The sequence below is a fragment of the Eretmochelys imbricata genome, chromosome 7 (assembly GCF_965152235.1).
Source record: "Eretmochelys imbricata isolate rEreImb1 chromosome 7, rEreImb1.hap1, whole genome shotgun sequence".
Taxonomy (NCBI): domain Eukaryota; kingdom Metazoa; phylum Chordata; order Testudines; family Cheloniidae; genus Eretmochelys; species Eretmochelys imbricata.
The window spans coordinates 52,834,532-52,852,967 of record NC_135578.1 but is presented as its reverse complement, the minus strand read 5'-3'; the positions used below and the strand labels follow the sequence as shown (position 1 = coordinate 52,852,967).

Genomic DNA, 18,436 nt, shown 5'->3' with positions numbered 1-18,436 from the left:
TGTGAGATCTGAGAGCTTGTCGGGGCTACTTCCCGCCTACAGCTGTGCATGCGTAACTCTCCTTGATGGCCAAAACCTCTCGACAGCACCCAGTCTGAATAGCGGGGCAGGGTTCCTTCCAGTCAACTGGCTGGTGGAATTTACAGAAATCCTTCCGCTGCCTTCAGTGGGCACTGGCTCAGAGAGCCAGCCGCATGGGGAGAGAGAACGCTGCTTTCCCTGCTGAAGCAGTCAGAGCTCAGGCTGGAGCAATTAAACAGGTCCTTTAACGGGCCAGCTGTGTGGATGGCTAATTGCAGTGTAGACATCCCCCTAGGCTCCTTGCCATTACTCATTTAGTGACACCGTGCATTGCAGGTCTTAGGTACAACCACTAGGGGTCAAGCTTTTACATCTCTGGAGGGGACCGACACCACTTTAGAGGTAACCTAGTCCTGGTTGCTCTGATTCTGACCTGCAGGAGCAAAAAGCTTACTTTGCAAAAGCAGCCACTAGCCCTTGGCTGTGCAGGCTGCTGACGACTTTTAGCACCACAGCATAAAGCGAGGCTTGGTCTTGTTTGGGCCGCTAGGCGTTAATACAAATCATAATGTGGAGATTTAGTGGCTTCATTTCCAAGTGCCAGGCACTCAAACTGCTCAGCTGCCTTACTTGGTCCTCAGCGCTGTAGTACCTCAGCACCGCCCAATCGTCAATGGAGTTTATCCTCACGACCCCTCCATCCCCGGTGAGGCATGGGCTGGACTAAGAGACTTGACCACGGCTACACAGGATGGTCTCCTGAGTCCCACATCCACTGTACCATCCTTCCTTCTGACGTTGTTGTTCTTGACGAAAACAAGGCTGAATACCTGGTTTAATGCTTTGCCCAGCTAGTCTCTATCAGTGTTGGACAAATACGGAATACATGTCCAGCTACTTAACAGCCTGGGGCTCTTGCCCTTGAAGCGAGAGGTGGTGGTTGTCTTAGAATGTGTAGCCATAATGCAGCTGCCAGAGCATGGATGACCTTCCCTTGTGCCAACAGCATGAAGAGCCAGCTGGCAGCTGATTAACTGGGGCATTGCACTTGCCTTTTAATTTTGCCCCTTTGATTTTGGGTCATCTTGCTTACCTTGTTCTGCTTCCACATGTTAATCATTAGTATATAGGAAGTGAGTGAGGCCACCATGGCCCTCACCCCAATCCCATGTCCTCAACCAAAGATTTTCGGGAGGGGGGGTTGAGGGAGTCAGGGTCAGACTTTTTTCACGTGCCAATATCCTTTTTGCAAAAATTCACATGGGATACCTGCCTGCTTGCCTGGCATGTGGCTGCAGACAGGCCACCCTCTGCTTATTCTTGTTGCAATCTTGTATTAAGATTTTATATTGCTTAGTGTATTATTGTTGAGCATTTGTTTAAAGCAATATAAACATGTTTTTTACTAATGATGGGCCAGGACTGGAGATCTCCAGCTAAAACCCCTGAACTTTGGGAAAGTTCTGACCCGAAAGTTCTGACCCGAGCTTCACTACTTGGGCCCAATATTTTTTTACTAAAATGCCTGGTTATATAATACACTGGCTTAGTGTGTGATCCTATGGCCTTATAGGAACTTCAGTGACTGTAACAGCCTGTTAATTATGCACAGCTAAAAGAATGACAGGTTTCAGAGTAACAGCCGTGTTAGTCTGTATTCGCAAAAAGAAAAGGAGTACTTGTGGCACCTTAGAGACTAACCAATTTATTTGAGCATGAGCTTTCGTGAGCTACAGCTCACTTCATCAGATGCATATCGTGGAAACTGCAGCAGACTTGCAGAAATGGCCTAACCTGACGATTACTTTAGATAAGCTATTACCAGCAGGACAGTGGGGTGGGAGGAGGTATTGTTTCATATTCTCTGTGTATATATAAAGTCTGCTGCAGCTTCCACGATATGCATCTGATGAAGTGAGCTGTAGCTCACGAAAGCTCATGCTCAAATAAATTGGTTAGTCTCTAAGGTGCCACAAGTACTCCTTTTCTTTTAGCTAAAAGAATGACTTCTTCAGGTGCTGGCCTGGCTTCAGTGCTAAGGTCAAAGGTTCAGCACCTGGAGAGCACAGCATCTGTGTGGTTGCAGCCACAGTGGGTTACATTGGTATGGGATGTGAAGGTTTGTAATTCTCTACATAACCAAGGTGGATCTGTATATATTTAAACATCTTTTAGTAACTAGCAGCCTTGAATCATGTGACCCTTCTCAGATTGTTGTTGCATCAATATAAACTCCTTGGAAACTGCACCAGGCTTGTGTAAAGGGACTAGGAACTGGAGACTCATTCTATCTCCCAGTAGCGCCTGCTCATGAGACTCACATGACTGCCTCACAGTCCCAAAGGAAATAATCTCCCTGCTTGTCACTTGGCCTGGCATGAGAAACCTCCTGGAGGCTGACCTTCCAGAGAGAGAAAAGGAAAGGGTTTGGTCAGAGGCTGAAATTAACAAGGAAACTGAAGCATACCCAGCATCTGGAGTCAATTAATGAGGAGCTAGACAAATTCTCGGACCCCTTCTGCTAAGCTATGACCCAGGGATTGAGACCACCTTGTCCCCTGTGACACGAAGGAGGGACATTAACTATGTTAGCATGTGCAGAAGCAGAGTGTTTAACAACAGTCCCTCGTGGCAAAGGGAAATTCTGCCAAGAGGAGAACCCAGAACTGGTAAAGGACCTGTGGGAGACAGACACAACATAGGGCTGAAGCACAATTTCTTCGGCCTAAAGGGGCTCATTGGATTATTGCCTTCCTGCTGATGGGTGTGTTGTGATGCTGCCTGTCTGGACTGGGTTAGTATATGTGGCCAGCTTAAGGGAGTTACTTACAGCATGATGCAGCGCACTGAAATTTTAATTCTGTGGCAAGGCCTCATTTTAACTGAGTGCTTTGCATTATCATTATCATTATTACTTATTGTTTTATGGTGGCCACTGAGCGCTGGACGGTTGGCAGGAAACCCAAAGAGGACAGGTCCCTGCCCCAAAAGTGCTCTAGAATGTATTATAAGGGTTCTCATAAGAAACAGTTGAATTTAGTGACCCAGCTCTCTAAATATTAAAAACATCTCATCAGTATAGTCTGGTGGCTGGGGCATTTGGTTGGGAGGCAGCAGTGCTGGGTTTGATCCCTGGCTCTGCCACGAACTTGCTGTGTGACCTTGGACCAACTGCCTCTGCCTTGACCAATTATAGAGGAAGCTTTTTGGCACAAGGGCTGTGTCTCACTCTCTGCTTGGGAAGTTCTTGGGGTAATAGCAGTAATAACCCAACAGGGTCAGATTCTGCCACTCTTGAGGTACTACGCCGGGAGAGGAAGGCTGGCAGAATTTGTTCTCAGATGAGTAAAAGCAGGGTAGAAGACGATATGAATGCACCGTGAAGCTTACCAGAGTCAGAACTCTTCCTTGGGGGCGGGGGGTGGGGAGGGTGGTACTGACTAACACCTGTGTGCCACATGGCCTGGATTTTACAACAGAAACAGTACAGTAGTATATTAAGCTACACAACTCACTAGATAAACAGGAATACAAAACCTGACATATGTGCACCAAGGACATGTTAATGCTACCATTCACCTGAAATCAGGAAGCTGCAGTGATCTAGCCACCATAATGTTTACAGGTCTTCCTTTCACTTGTCACCTTAGGCTATGTCCACACTGAATTGTAACCTGGGCTTACAATTGCTGGACCCAGGTCTCAAAGCTGTGCTAAATACGTCCACACCACACTGCACAGGCCTTCTGATTCAGGTCAGCAGCTTGAGCTTCAGCCATGCTGCCAAATGATAGGGCTTGCACCCATCCCCCACAGCAGGGTCTTAGGACCCAAGTCCTGAGTGGTTGCTGACCCAAGTCAGCCTGATTTGTATGTGGCTGGAAGGGGGCTTGGGCTCAAAGCTGAGTCAGATCCCGGGCTTAGTGTGCAGTGTAGCCAGACCCTCAGTGACATGGCAGAGCGCCTGCTAGAAATGCCAGGAAATACAATAACCAAATCAATGTTGCATTTAGCCTTGAGGATCATTTTCAAAAGCACCTAAGTGACTCAGGAGCTCAAGTCTGATTTTCAAACTGACTTAAGAGCCCCAATGAAAGTCAATGGAATTTAGGGTCCTAAGGCCCAATAATTTTTGAAAATGGGACTTAAGCTCCTAGGTCACTTAAGCTCCTAGGTCACTGAGCTTTGAAACCTCACCCTTTTTGTAAGTCTCTGTACATGAGCCACCTCAGCACAGGAGGCTGGATGTAATGACCTCTCAAGGTCCCTTCCAGCCATACGTGTCTAGGAGCATATGGCACCTAGAGCTCCCTATACTTGCAGGGAATGCTCAGCTGCGCCATCCAGTATGTTTACAAAGGGCTGTAGCGTGACAGAGAATTGGCCCAGTGGGTGCGATTTTCCTAGCTCTGCTCCCAGAGAGGTCAATGGGAGATTTACCATAGCTTTCAAAAGGAGCAGAGTTAGGCTAATGCTGAGCACTTCGGGACATTCCACCTGGTGGTGTTACTACCCTCTAGTCTTACTGCAAATGATACGATTTCGTACAGGCAGTGACTGTTGGATTACACTACCCAGAATCCTTAGCACAAGGGAGGCTCTGTTTGTGCTTATAGAGTCAAAAATAAAGCCTGGTGAGTAGGTAGAAGCAAACCTTAAGCTCTTTCCTTAGAAAATCCCATATGTATCCAACATTTCACAAATCAAACATACATGACCCCCAAAATGCTATGCACAGGAAATGAAGGAAATCATGAGAAATCTGACAAGCAGCAGTTCAGAGGTGACTGAACTGTGGCAGAAAGTTACAGACTATTGACAAAGTATGCTGTATGCCGTGGATTCCCAAAATGCATTCCCACAAATCTGCCTTCTCAATGACTTTGTCCACAGCAAATTTGGATAGACATTAAAGGGAATTTGTCAGTGTTGCTCTCTTCATTGCCAGGAGATGTTTAATGATGTACTGGAACAAAGAACGGCTGCTATCTGATACAGAGAGGATTAATAGCTTGGATGCATGCATACCTCTGGAGAAAAGTAACCCATCAAATGGGGCATTCACCCAGGGCTGCAGATAATAGAGAGGGGTCCTATGCCTTGGGACAGTTTAACTTGTGGGCTAATTTTCTATGGGTGGCACCTAAGTAATCCTGCTCAGTTTCACAAACTTTAAGTAGAATGAATCTGCATTCCCAACCGCAGCTGATCCCAGTCTTGGAAATGTACTTGAGCTGGAGTTTATTGGTGTTTGCATTGTTTGTCCATTCGATCCATGTGTGGATGTTTCTTAGAAAAGTAATAAAGATAACTGACAAAAAGAAAAGGAGGACTTGTGGCACCTTAGAGACTAACCAATTTATTTGAGCATAAGCTTTCGTGAGCTACAGCTCACTTCATCGGATGCAAGTGAGCTGTAGCTCACAAAAGCTTATGCTCAAATAAATTGGTTAGTCTCTAAGGTGCCACAAGTCCTCCTTTTCTTTTTGCAGATACAGACTAACACGGCTGCTACTCTGAAACCAAAGATAACTGAAGTAATGTGTTGAAAGGAATTCCCCTCCTGCAGTGAGCAGTTGCTTCTTTTCTAAAGTGCACCAGGCCCATGCTTGACCTCACCCCAAAAGTGCACCCACCATTGCTTGATCTACCACTGGTCTTAGCAGCCTGTTCCCTTCCCAGAATGTTTATGGGGTTACATAAAATCTGAGCAATTTGCCCTTTTTTCTGGACAATACATTGAGGAGGCTGGATAATGGAGCCCTGGAAAGAACTCCCACCTTAGTTGGTGGAGCTGCACCTAAGTGGCCAGAGATGAGCAATGTTCTGTGTAAATCACTTCCCAGTAGGTGATAGATTATGTAAGGGGTAGTACTCTACTCAAGCTCCCTCTCGTCTCTCACGGCTCCTCTCACAATCTCAGAAATGGTGCTGCTGGTAGAATGACCCCCTGAGATATGGTGAGCTATGTTGGCATCTTTAGCATTGACATCATTCAGTTTCAGAGTTAATGTAGGAATTAGATGAATGAAAGACATTCCATACATTTCTAAGATCTGTTGTTTCTGTCTGGCTGCAGACTGATGGGGCAGTCCAAATCTGGGAACATTCCAAAAGGTTTCTTCACAGCCATAAGGGCTAGAAATATTTTCTTTTAATGTAAGCGTAAGTGCTGCAGAGACTGATGGGGGCCATCAGCAAAATGCTGATAGATATGGCACGCTGGCAAGTACTAGTTAATATGACTTGCCAGGAAGGGAAAGGAAGTGTGACTCGACATTTGGTCTCGGTCTAGGGAGAGCAATGCAGCAGGCAGGGAAAAGATGACTGAGAGACTCTTTCTCCAGTTGTGGGCTCAGTCCTGCATTCCTTACTCAAGAGGCTTTTGTCTTTACATCAGCTTATCCATGTTTTAGGGGATAAGGCAGTGAGGGAGTTCTGTGCCCTGTGCCCACTGTGTCACCCGCAACTTTGGGAACAAGCCTATATTTTTGCCATCAGAGCTCACCACATGGTGCTGCCAACACAGAAAGCAAGCCATTATCCAGTACACTAGTTCATTCAGTCTCAATGCTTAGACCTAAGCCATCTTGTTCGTATGAATTGAATGTCATTACAAGAAATGTGGGTTATCTTTTTTTCTCTCTGTTTCTGCTCTTCAGCTACATCCCTTTGGAAGTATAAGGGCCCCAGTCCTTCTTTTGGAGTCCCAAACCACTGCCACAATAGAAATAATGACTGATGATCTATGTTCTTCGCTCGTCTGCAAAATGTTTCTTTTCTCCTTGGCCTACACCTCTTAATTTTTGTCTCTCTCTGTGAAATATTTGGGGGCACAATGTGTGTGGAAGATGCTACTCAGAATAGAGGCCAAATTATACAACTCATTGGGGCTCGCTTGAGTAAGTGCCATGGAATTGAGCCCCTCCTGTGTTGTCTAGACTTTCAACAGTCTCCAGATTTTATGGGCAAACATATACGGAAAATTGTGCCTGTCGAGAATCATTTTTATTCCTTGCTTTGAGAAAAGCCAGAATCTTGATACAGTACTAGCACTGAGCTTGAAATAAAAATGCAGGATCAAATCATAAGGTGATGTAAACCGGCAAAGCACTATTTTTTCAACCTAGTTACACCTTTGGGTGATACGGCCGGTAATTTTTACAAGAAGGGCTTGAATAAAGTCAAGGCTTTTGATGTAACACAGTATAATAATATATAAAATGTTGTGGTAAATTGAAGAGTTACCACCGTCCTGAGCTAGATCTAGTTCCAGCTAACTCTACACAAGGGCTGTTAAACTAAAAGAATTCCTGTAAAACGCACATTTGTATTGGATGCCACTTATTTTATGGGGCAGCATCAGAAATACAATGTATAATTTTATACAATGATTATACCCCTAAGGTCTATAATGGAAACAGAGCAGCGGGCTGTACCGTGACCTTGCTAAGTTTATACTATGGAGGAGGAATGACTGAATTTTGAGAACCGTGTCAGTATATTTATGGCTGCATCTGTAACTTTCACTCCATGCATCTGAAGAAGTGAGGTTTTTACCCATGAAAGCTTATGCTCAAATAAATCTGTTAGTCTTTAAGGTGCCACCGGACTCCTTGTTGTTTTCATAGAAAGAAAAACACTGCACTGCCAAATGTACTTTGCTCTTTTAGTCAAACTAGTGGTACTGAACATTGCTCATTTATGACCATATTTGTAGAGGCGGCTAGTAAATATACTGACATATTTTTTCAAACAGTCAATCCCTGGTAATAGCCAGATCACCCCTGTATTGGCACCTCCACACAGTAAATGTGGCCAACCCTCATTGCAAGTCTTTTGATATTTGGCATCTCTCTTAAAGCTACAGCTCAGGCTTCCATTAAAAAAACCAAAAGTTTCTAGCTGTCATTGCTCTAAGCTGTGAAATCTAAAGACTGACAAAAGCCAGCAGGCCAAGCCCACCCATGATTATTCCTTTCAGATCTCATGATTTCGGGACCACCTGACTGGTGCCTTTAGCGCAGCCTGGGGCGGGCCAGCTGTGCTCGGCGCTGTGCAGCACGGGCTGGGCTCTCAGCGCTCAGCTGGCCCAGCGATGGGGCCCAGGCACCGGCTGGGGTCGGCTCGGGCCACCCCCGGCAGCAGGCAGCGCCCTTCTCCCCGGCGCCGGGGGCCGGGCGGGGCGTGAGCCCGCCCAGAGGCGGGGCGGCCGGTTCCCGTGGAGCAGAGTCCCGACTCGGCCCGAGCAGGAGCAGCCGCCGCCGCCGGAATGAGCAGCCACCGCGTCGCCCTGCAGGGCCCGGGGCCCTGGGGCTTCCGCCTCGTGGGGGGCAAGGACTTCGAGCAGCCGCTCACCATCTCCCGGGTAGGGACCCGCTCCGCCCGCCACCCTCCCGGTCCCTGGGCTGCAGGGGGCAGGTGTGTGGGGTGGGGCAGGGGGGGCTGCCCGGAGTGAGGTACAGAGAGGGGTATTGGGGGGCTGTGGGTGTGCGGGTGGGTGGTGCAAGAGAGGGGTTTGGGGGCTGGTGCAGAGAGGGGGCATCGGGGAGCTTCCCTTGTACTTGGGGGATTGGTGCTGTGGGGGGGGCTAGTGCAGACAGGGGCCCCTGTGGGTACTTGAAGGATTGGGGCAGAGAGGGGGGGTTGGGGGGCTGTAGGTATGAGGGGTGCTGTTGCAGAGAGGGAGCCTCGGGAAGGCTGTGTGCAGACAGGGGTGTTGGGGTGCTGCAGGGGGCTGTAAGGGGGGGCTGCAGGGTATGGTGCTTCATGCTCTGGGATTGTTCGTGGAATGGTCCCTGGCTGCTGCCGGGGGAGAAAAGATCTGGGCAACAATCTGGTCTGCAGACCCCTCCAGTCCCCACCCCACCTATTGCAATGACTGGAAAGCCCCTAATTCCACAGGAAAAGGCTCTGGGAGTTCTGCTCCTTTGCCCACCTGGGAATGTGTTCCCCTCTCTCACATGCCAGATTTGTCCTGGAGCTATTGGAATCCACCCCTGTGCTATCTCCAAGCCAGAGTTGCCAAGTCTGACTCCAACAATCCTTTAGCAGGAGGGAGCTAAATTCCCTTCCTTTTATGCATTGATTATCTACTCTAACAATGAAGGAAACTTAGCAAAGTAAAAAGAAAAGGAGTACTTGTGGCACCTTAGAGACTAACCAATTTATTTGAGCATAAGCTTTCGTGAGCTACAGCTCACTTCATCGGATGCATACTGTGGAAAGTATAGAAGATCTTTTTATAGACAAAAGGTTTTCTCTCGCCCCACCCCACTCTCCTGTTGGTAATAGTTTATCTAAAGTGATCACTCTCCTTACAATGTGTATGATAATCAAGATGGGCCATTTCCAGCACAAATCCAGGTTTTCTCCCCCCCCCCCCCCCCCCCCGCAACCCACTCTCCTGTTGGTAATAGCTTATCTAAAGTGACCACTCTCCTTACAATGTGTATGATAATCAAGGTGGGCCATTTCCAGCACAAATCCAGGGTTTAACAAGAATGTCTTGGGGGGGGGGTAGGAAAAAACAAGGGGAAATAGGTTACCTTGCATAATGACTTAGCCACTCCCAGTCTCTATTCAAGCCTAAGTTAATTGTATCCAATTTGCAAATGAATTCCAATTCAAGTGTCTCTCCCTGGAGTCTGGTTTTGAAGTTTTTTTGTTGTAATATCGCAACTTTCATGTCTGTAATCGCGTGACCAGAGAGATTGAAGTGTTTTCCGACTGGTTTATGAATGTTATAATTCTTGACATCTGATTTGTGTCCATTTATTCTTTTACGTAGAGACTGTCCAGTTTGACCAATGTACATGGCAGAGAGGCATTGCTGGCACATGATGGCATACATCACATTGGTGGATGTGCAGGTGAACAAGCCTCTGATAGTGTGGCTGATGTTATTAGGCCCTGTGATGGTGTCCCCTGAACAGATATGTGGACACAGTTGGCAATGGGCTTTGTTGCAAGGATAGGTTCCTGGGTTAGTGGTTCTGTTGTGTGGTATGTGGTTGCTGATGGGTATTTGCTTAAGGTTGTGGGGCTGTCTGTATGCAAGGACTGGCCTGTCTCCCAAGATTTGTGAGAGTGTTGGGTCATCCTTCAGGATAGGTTGTAGATCCTTAATAATGCGTTGGCGGGATTTTAGTTGGGGGCTGAAGGTGACGGCTAGTGGCGTTCTGTTATTTTCTTTGTTAGGCCTGTCCTGTAGTAGGTGATTTCTGGGTACTCTTCTGGCTCTATCAATCTGTTTCTTCACTTCAGCAGGTGGGTATTGTAGTTGTAAGAATGCTTGATAGAGATCTTGTAGGTGTTTGTCTCTGTCTGAGGGGTTGGAGCAAATGTGGTTGTATCGCAGAGCTTGGCTGTAGACAATGGATCGTGTGGTGTGGTCAGGGTGAAAGCTGGAGGCATGTAGGTAGGAATAGCGGTCAGTAGGTTTCCGGTATAGGGTGGTGTTTATGTGACCATCGTTTGTTAGCACTGTAGTGTCCAGGATGTGGATCTCTTGTGTGGACTGGACCAGGCTGAGGTTGATGGTGGGATGGAAATTGTTGAAATTATGGTGGAATTCCTCAAGGGCTTCTTTTCCATGGGTCTAGATGATGAAGATGTCATCAATATAGCGCAAGTAGAGTAGGGGCGTTAGGGGACGAGAGCTGAGGAAGCGTTGTTCTAAATCAGCCATAAAAATGTTGGCATACTGTGGGGCCATGCGGGTACCCATAGCAGTGCCGCTGATTTGAAGGTATACATTGTCCCCAAATGTAAAATAGTTATGGGTAAGGACAAAGTCAGAAAGTTCAGCCACCAGGTTAGCCGTGACATTATCGGGGATAGTGCTCTTGACGGCTTGTAGTCCATCTTTGTGTGGATTATCATACACATTGTAAGGAGAGTGATCACTTTAGATAAGCTGTTACCAGCAGGAGAGTGGGGTGGGGGGAGAGAAAACCTTTTGTAGTGGTAAACACCCATTTTTTCATGCTTTGTGTGTATAAAAAGATCTTCTATGCTTTCCACAGTATGCATCCGATGGAGTGAGCTGTAGCTCACGAAAGCTTATGCTCAAATAAATTGGTTAGTCTCTAAGGTGCCACAAGTCCTCCTTTTCTTTCTGTGAATACAGACTAACACGGCTGCTGCTCTGAAACTTAGCAAAGTAGGCTGACTTGGTGACAGGCTTCTCAGGGCTGATGGCGAGTTAGTGGGAGAGTGTGCGCGCACACATGTAGGTGAGCTATTGATTATTTTATAGCACTCTCAAGTGTTATACCTGCTACATCCTTTCACACACCCCAAAAAAAGGTGTTTCCCAAAGAGTTCATGACCTAAACATGGGCTGGCTAGAGAAGTGAGGCTAGGACACAGGCCTGGAAAATAGGGGTCAGGACAACTACAGGCTGAGAGATGTATGTCTCTCAGTGGCTCAAGTTGTAGTATTCGGGGTTTTGGTTCTTGATTTTCTTGTAAAACAGAGAAGTAGAAGTGGGTCTTGCGAGCGGTGTGAGTAAAGTGCAGGGGTGGAGGTTTGGCCAGTGTGGAAAGGTATAAAATGTTTGTGTTGAAGATGTATCCAGGCTGGTGTAATTAGTGGGGAAATGGAGGAGGAGATGCAGGCAGGGATTGCATAATGTAAAACCTTGAAAATCTGGCTTGATGCCCTGGTTGAACACCTGCCACTGAGCCAAACTACCTTTTGTTTTAGTCTGTTTCTGAAAATAACTTTTAGAAGTTTTAAGATCCAAATAAAAAGAGTAGCATTGAAAATGGCTAATCATTTGTAAGGGGCATAGTATAACTTTCCTTTTCAGGTAAAGTTGTGAACACTTTCCAAAACTGGAAATGTTACTGAAAATGCAAAAAAAAACAACTAACAAAAAAAAGCTCTTCATGAAGAGCAATCTGCCTTTTTTCATCTGAGTGGGTTGTTGATTTTGAAGCCTGATGATACCACCATTCAGGGCTTGGAAAATGTAGTTGCGTTAGAGAACTAAATCTCCTAGCCAGCGGTTGATATTTTGGGAGGTGCAGGAAGGGGACAGAGGAAGATGTGATTTTAAGACTTGCTCTGTGCAGGGCTGCATAATATGGTGGTAAAATCGGCAGGGTCCTGTCTACACTAGTGATATCACCAGTGGAGCTACACTTATCACCAAAGTATCTGAGAGCCATGTACACATTAATGTGGCTCCAGCTCCCTGTGAAGTAGGAAGTATTACCCCCTTTTTACAATGGGGAAACCGAGGCACTGATCGGTTAAGTTGCACAGAAGGCCTGTGGCAATGCCAGGAACTGAACTCTGCACTTTCAGTTCAGTACTATAACTAAAAGATTTGTCTTCCATGTCTCTCTTGCCACCTTGGAATATTTCATTAAAGCTTTTTCACAAGGACTCGCTTCCCCTGCCTGGCATGTAGCATTACCCACTGGAGTAGCTAGCCTTTTGGGTACTGGGTTATTGAACAATTACACAAGCATCTTCAATAGCAGAAATGTATTAAAACTTTGTTCTTAAAAGGAAAATTAGACTGGCAATTCTAAGTGGCTCACGGACTGAGACTCTTGCGTGCCAGTATTTTAGATCTCCTGTGCCAACTCCTTTGTAATGTCAGTAACTAATCTTTGATTGTAGACTGAGAGAACCAGTTGTCATTAATGCTGCTGTACTTTAGGTTTTACAGTCTGCTCGAAGGGCAGCATTTCAGTAGCTCTCCAGCACTGAGAGAGAAATTTACCAGCACTGCTTTTACACATTGTGGCAAATGGTCGACGCTATTATGGTAGGTCCCGCACTTTTCCTTCGTGTGATGGGTCAGGGCCTAAGTTCCCTCTAAGGTGCATGCCTGTGGGGCCATGCAGAAGGCCACCAAGGACTGCGCACTTAACTCCCCCAGCTCCAGGGCTGTGGCACAGTGGGGAGAGGCACCTCTGTCTCAGCCCCAGCACCTATTCTTGGGCTTCCTGCCCTCTCTGCCTTTGGGCAGGATTTCTCTTGGTCCTCTGCTCCTGGGGAGTCCTTCTGCTCTGCTTGAGCAGGGCTTCTCTTCCCCTTGTACTCTGATCCTCTCCTCAACAGCAGTACTCCTCTAAACTTTCCCTTCTCCTGTCTGACTGAAACAGGGTTTTTTTAATTAGGTCTCTGGCTGGGCCTTAATTGGCGCCAGGTGCTCTAATTAGCCTGTAGTAACCTCTCCTCAGTCCACAGGGAATAAGGCTTTGATCATCCTCCCATGGATCAGCCTCCTGCTGCCCTCTGGCCATGTTGCCCAGCGTAAAGAATATTCTGTTTTGCAAAAGCTGCTAAGAGCCTCTCCATGTGCCCATTCTAAGCTCCCCTTTAGAGAAACCGGCTGGATACTGGGGATTTGGTGTAGGAAAAGTTTTGACAGACTCATTGATCTCCAGATTTTTAGGTGTTTAAGTCACAATGGTTTCTCGGCCTACATTCTCTAGTCTAGAGCACCTGCATATACCTAGAACTAGGGTGAGGTCCTTGCACACACCAGCAGGTCCTTCCATCCCTCTCTTCCCCCACAAGCTCCTTGTGTGTACCCCCAGCCCCCTGTATTGCTGGGCTGCTCCCTCATGCCAAAGTCCTTTGTTCTTCCCCTCCATTCCCCCCTCTGCCACATCACAAGGGGCCTGTTCCACTCCCCAGTCCCTCCTCCCCACCATGCCAGGGGCTCTGTGTCTCTCTCTGGTGCCTCCCCTGTGAAATGTACCTTTCTTTCTCACTGGACTGGAAGGGAAGGGCTGATGCATTGTTGTCCCCTCCCCCACCATGAAGCAGGCATTGATGCCACAGCACACTAGGAGGGAGGAAGGAATGAAACCTCCTTGTGCCTCTCCCTGACTCCCCCTGCTGGCTAAGCATTTGTCCCACAGCTCTGGGTGTCCCCCCTCCCTTCCCCTTTTTGGCTTTCCATTGGGTCCCAAATCTGTAGGGTTCTGCCCTCTGATGTCTCCAACATACCCTGGAAGTATGGTAAGCTGCAGTGTTCATCCTGGTAGACAGGAGGAGAAATGCCATCAAGTTAACTGGAGGGCCTCACAAGCTTGGTCAACGATGAGACGGTCCCTGCCCCAAAAAGCTCACAATGCAAATAATGTGAGTGTGTGTGTGAGAGAGCAAGAGTGGTGGGTTTATTTTACACACAATCTTTAAAACTTTCCCACAATCCTGCCCAGAACCGTGCCTGGGCAGTGTGTTGATGACTTTGTGCTGTCTGCCAATCTGAAGACCAGTAGCTCAAACTTCCAACCCTAGCTGAGTAAATAAGATGCCTCATAGGAGCCACGGAGTGTCCAGTACTGTGCCAGCACCGCAGTGGAACTGCTTGGGCTCCTGCTGCTGCCAAAAGCATTATCTCCTGTATTGTGTATTCATATTGTTTAAAAATTAGCATAAGCCCTGGGTGAATAACATTCCAGAACGTGAACTGATAGTACAACTTGTGATGCATGTGAACTGTAACTTCTGATTCATGCTAACTCCCCCTGAGCTTTCCTGCTCTTTTTTGGGGAGGTTTTATAATCCCATTTTTCCTATTTTTTGAAACGTTTTTGTCCCCCTTAGTGTTGTCTGAAAGACTCACACAAACAAATCTGACTGACTGTTTCAGTTTCATCATTTTCTTTGGACAAAGTGCTGTCAAATGCACAAAGATAAAGTACAGATTTTTTTTCTCTCTCTAATTTATTTCATTTGCAGTATTAATGAATACCTAGCTCTTACTTAGACCTTTTCATTGGTACAGCTCAAAGTGCTTTACAAAGGAGGCAAGCACCATTACCCCATTTTATAGTAATCTTGGGTGTTTCTTACAACAATCCGAGGTAAAAAGATTTTAGGCAGAAGTTTAAGTTGCCACTTTAGATTTTTACTCCTCTTCATCAGTGCTGATGAATGTATTGTAGCTGGGTGGGTTAACAGTGGTATTAATAAATGCAGAGTCATGTGTGCAAGACTGATTTCTAGCGCTGGGTAGACTGAAAAACCCTCTTGTGGGTTTTATTTTTTCTTTTGGCCAAACAAATGCTGGTCATTGGAAGCCCTCTGTTCAGTTTTCTCACATATCTCTGCTGTTTTAAATTCATCCCCAAGACCTCAAGTCATAAAGCTTTCTCTCTTTTTTGTTTATACTTAGGCACATGAGAACTTTTAGGCTCATGCTTTCTCCCCTTAAGTTCAGTAGAAAATCTTCCACTGATAGCCACTTGACCCCACCGCCCCATAAGTAGGATCTGGGCCCTTTGTTCTTTGATTGTACATACATCCGACATTGGGGGGGGCTGAGTCATGATGGTTTTCTGTTAGCGTAACTCCATTTCCCCCCTTTGTGGTCATCTTTTTGAGCGAAGCCCTCTGGGCATAGCACTCCCATTGCCTTCCATGAGCATTACCCAGGTGGAATGCTCATAGGATCAGACCTAAAGACACAAATTTCCTCTTGCCTTGCCATTCTCTCTAAGTACAGTGTTGGAATGCTTCATTAGCTGCATTTATCCTCACAACAACATGCCTGTGAGGTAGGGCAGGGTTAACTCCGGTTTGCAGTTGGGAAGCAGAGGCACAGGGTATACTAAAAAAAAAGAAAAGGAGTACTTGTGGCACCTTAGCGACTAACAAATTTATTTAAGCATAAACTTTCATGAGCTACAGCTCACTTCATCGGATGTATGCAGTGGAAAATAAAGTAGGGGGGTTTTATATACACAGAGAACATGAAACAATGGGTGTTACCATACACACTGTAACAAGAGTGATCAGGTAAGGTGAGCTATTACCAGCGGGGGGGGAGGGGGGAACCTTTTGTAGAGGTAATCAAGGTGGGCCATTTCCAGTAGTTGACAAGAACATGTGAGGAACGGGGCAGGGGGTGGGGGGGGGGGTGGAATAAACATGGGGAAATAGTTTACTTTGTGTAATGACCCATCCACTCCCAGTCTCTATTCAAGCCTAATTTAATGGTGTCCAGTTTGCAAATTAATTCAAATTCAGCAGTCTCTCGCTGGAGTCTGTTTTTGAAGTTTTTTTGTTATATTGCCACTTTTAGGTCTGTAATCGAGTGACCAGAGAGATTAAAGTGTTCTCCGACTGGTTTTTGAATGTTATAATTCTTGACATCTGATTTGTGTCCATTTATTCTTTTACATAGAGACTGTGCAGTTTGGCCAATGTACATGGCAGAGGGGCATTGCTGGACATGATGGCATATACCACATTGGTAGATGTGCAGGTGAACGAGCCTCTGATAGTGTGGCTGATGCGATTAGCCCCTATGATGGTGTGCCCTGAATAGATATGTGGACACAGTTGGCAACGGGCTTTGTTGCAAGGATAGGTTCCTGGGTTAGTGGTTCTGTTGTGTGGTGTGTGGTTGCTGGTGAGTATTGGCTTCAGGTTGTGGGGCTGTCTGTAGGCAAGGACTGGCCTGTCTCCCAAGATTTGTGAGAGTGTTGGGTCGTCCTGCAGGATAGATTGTAGATCCTTGATAATGCATTGGAGAGGTTTTAGTTGGGGGCTGAAGGTGACGGCTAGTGGCGTTCTGTTATTTTCTTTGTTGGGCCTGTCCTGTAGTAGGTGACTTCTGCGTGTTCTTCTGGCTCTATCAGTCTGTTTCTTTACTTCAACAGATGGGTATTGTAGCTGTAAGAATGCTTGATAGAGATCTTGTAGGTGTTTATTTCTATCTGAGGGGTTGGAGCAAATGCGGTTGTATTGTAGAGCTTGGCTGTAGACAATGGATCGGGTGGTGTGATCTGGGTGAAAGCTGGAGGCATGTAGGTAGGCATAGCGGTCAGTAGGTTTCCGGTATAAGGTGGTGTTTATGTGACCATCATTTATTAGCACTGTAGTGTCCAGGAAGTGGATCTCTTGTGTGGACTGGTCCAGGCTGAGGTTGATGGTGGGATGGAAATTGTTGAAATCATGGTGGAATTCCTCAAGGGCTTCTTTTCCATAGGTCCAGATGATGAAGATGTCATCAATATAGCGCAAGTAGAGTAGGGGCATTAGGGGACGAGAGCTGAGGAAGCGTTGTCCTAAGTCAGCCATAAAAATGTTGGCATACTGTGGCGGCATGCGGGTACCCATAGCAGTGCCGCTGATTTGAAGGTATACCTTGTCCCCAGATGTGAAATAGTTATGGGTGAGGACAAAGTTCAGCCACCAGGTTTGCCGTGACATTATCAGGATAGTGTTCCTGACGGCTTGTAGTCCATCTTTGTGTGGAGTGTTGGTGTAGAGGGCTTCTACATCCATAGTGGCCAGGATGGTGTTATCAGGAAGATCACCGATGGATTGTAGTTTCCTCAGGAAGTCTGTGGTGTCTCGAAGATAGCTAGGAGTGCTGATAGCGTAGGGCCTGAGGAGGGAGTCTACGTAGCCAGACGGTCCTCCTGTCACTAAGTGACTGGTCCAAAGAAGTCTGTGGCTGAGCTGGGAACTGAGTCCAAGGCTCTTGAGTTCAGTGTCTGACCCACTAGAGCATCCTTTTCTGAATGTTGGGGAAAGAGCAGCTTTCACTGACCCCAGCACAATGGCTTTGATGACTTATTTTATTTTAGATGAGAGACAAAGGAGAGTCTATGTTATTTCCACTGCTCCTCTAATCTCTTTTTAACACTCCCCCACCCCCTGCCCCAATTTTACTTATGTTTGAAACTGCTTCAGGCTCAAACATGTCACATGTCTTCTGAGCCCAAACCTGTCCTGCTGCCAAGTTTGATTACAACTTCGTAAGAGAGCAGTATGATTGCTTAGAGCTCCAGTATGAAACTGAAGAAAAGCCTGTTGAGAGTTTTTGGGTTAAGTTTAGAGGCAAGAGCAACAAAGATGATGTTGTGGTGGGCGTCTGCTATAGACCACTGGATCAGAAGAATGAGGGAGATGAGGCTTTCTTCTGACAACTAACAGAAGTTTCCAGATTACAGGCCCTGGTTCTCATGGGGGACTTAAATCACCCTGATATCTGCTGGGAGAGCAATACAGCAGTACACAGACAATCCAGGAAGTTTTTGGAGAGTGTTGGGTACAACTTCTTGGTGCAAGTGCTGGAGGAACCAACTAGGGGCCATGCTTCTCTTGACCTGCTGCTCATAAAAAGGGAAGAATTGGTAGGGGAAGTAAAAGTGGGTGGCAACCTGGGCATAAGTGACCATGAGATGGTCGAGTTCAGGATCCAGACAAAAGGAAGAAAGGAGAGCAGCAGAATACGGACCCTGGACTTCAGAAAAGCAGACTTCGATTCCCTCAGGGAACGGAGGGGAAAAGGAGTTCAGGAGAGCAGGTTGTGTTTTAAAGAAGCCTTATCAAGGACACAGGAACAAACCATCTCGATGTGCGGAAAGAGTAGCAAATATGGCAGATGACCAGCTTGGTTTAACAGAGAAATCTTCGGTGAGCTTA

General features: G+C 46.6%; 1 protein-coding gene across 2 annotated transcripts in view; it reads left to right on the top strand.

Annotated features, from left to right (window-relative positions):
- The first annotated feature begins 8,133 nt into the window (after positions 1 to 8,133).
- PDLIM1 (PDZ and LIM domain 1) overlaps positions 8,134 to 18,436 on the top strand; it is a 93,655-nt gene continuing 83,352 nt past the window's right edge. Inside the window, exon 1 of one of the 2 annotated variants that reach the window (XM_077822612.1) lies at positions 8,134 to 8,389. In XM_077822612.1, coding sequence (XP_077678738.1) covers positions 8,294 to 8,389 — 96 coding nt within the window. In that variant the 5' untranslated portion in view covers positions 8,134 to 8,293. The remainder of the gene's footprint in view (positions 8,390 to 18,436) is intronic. The other variant, XM_077822609.1, reaches the window with a different exon arrangement.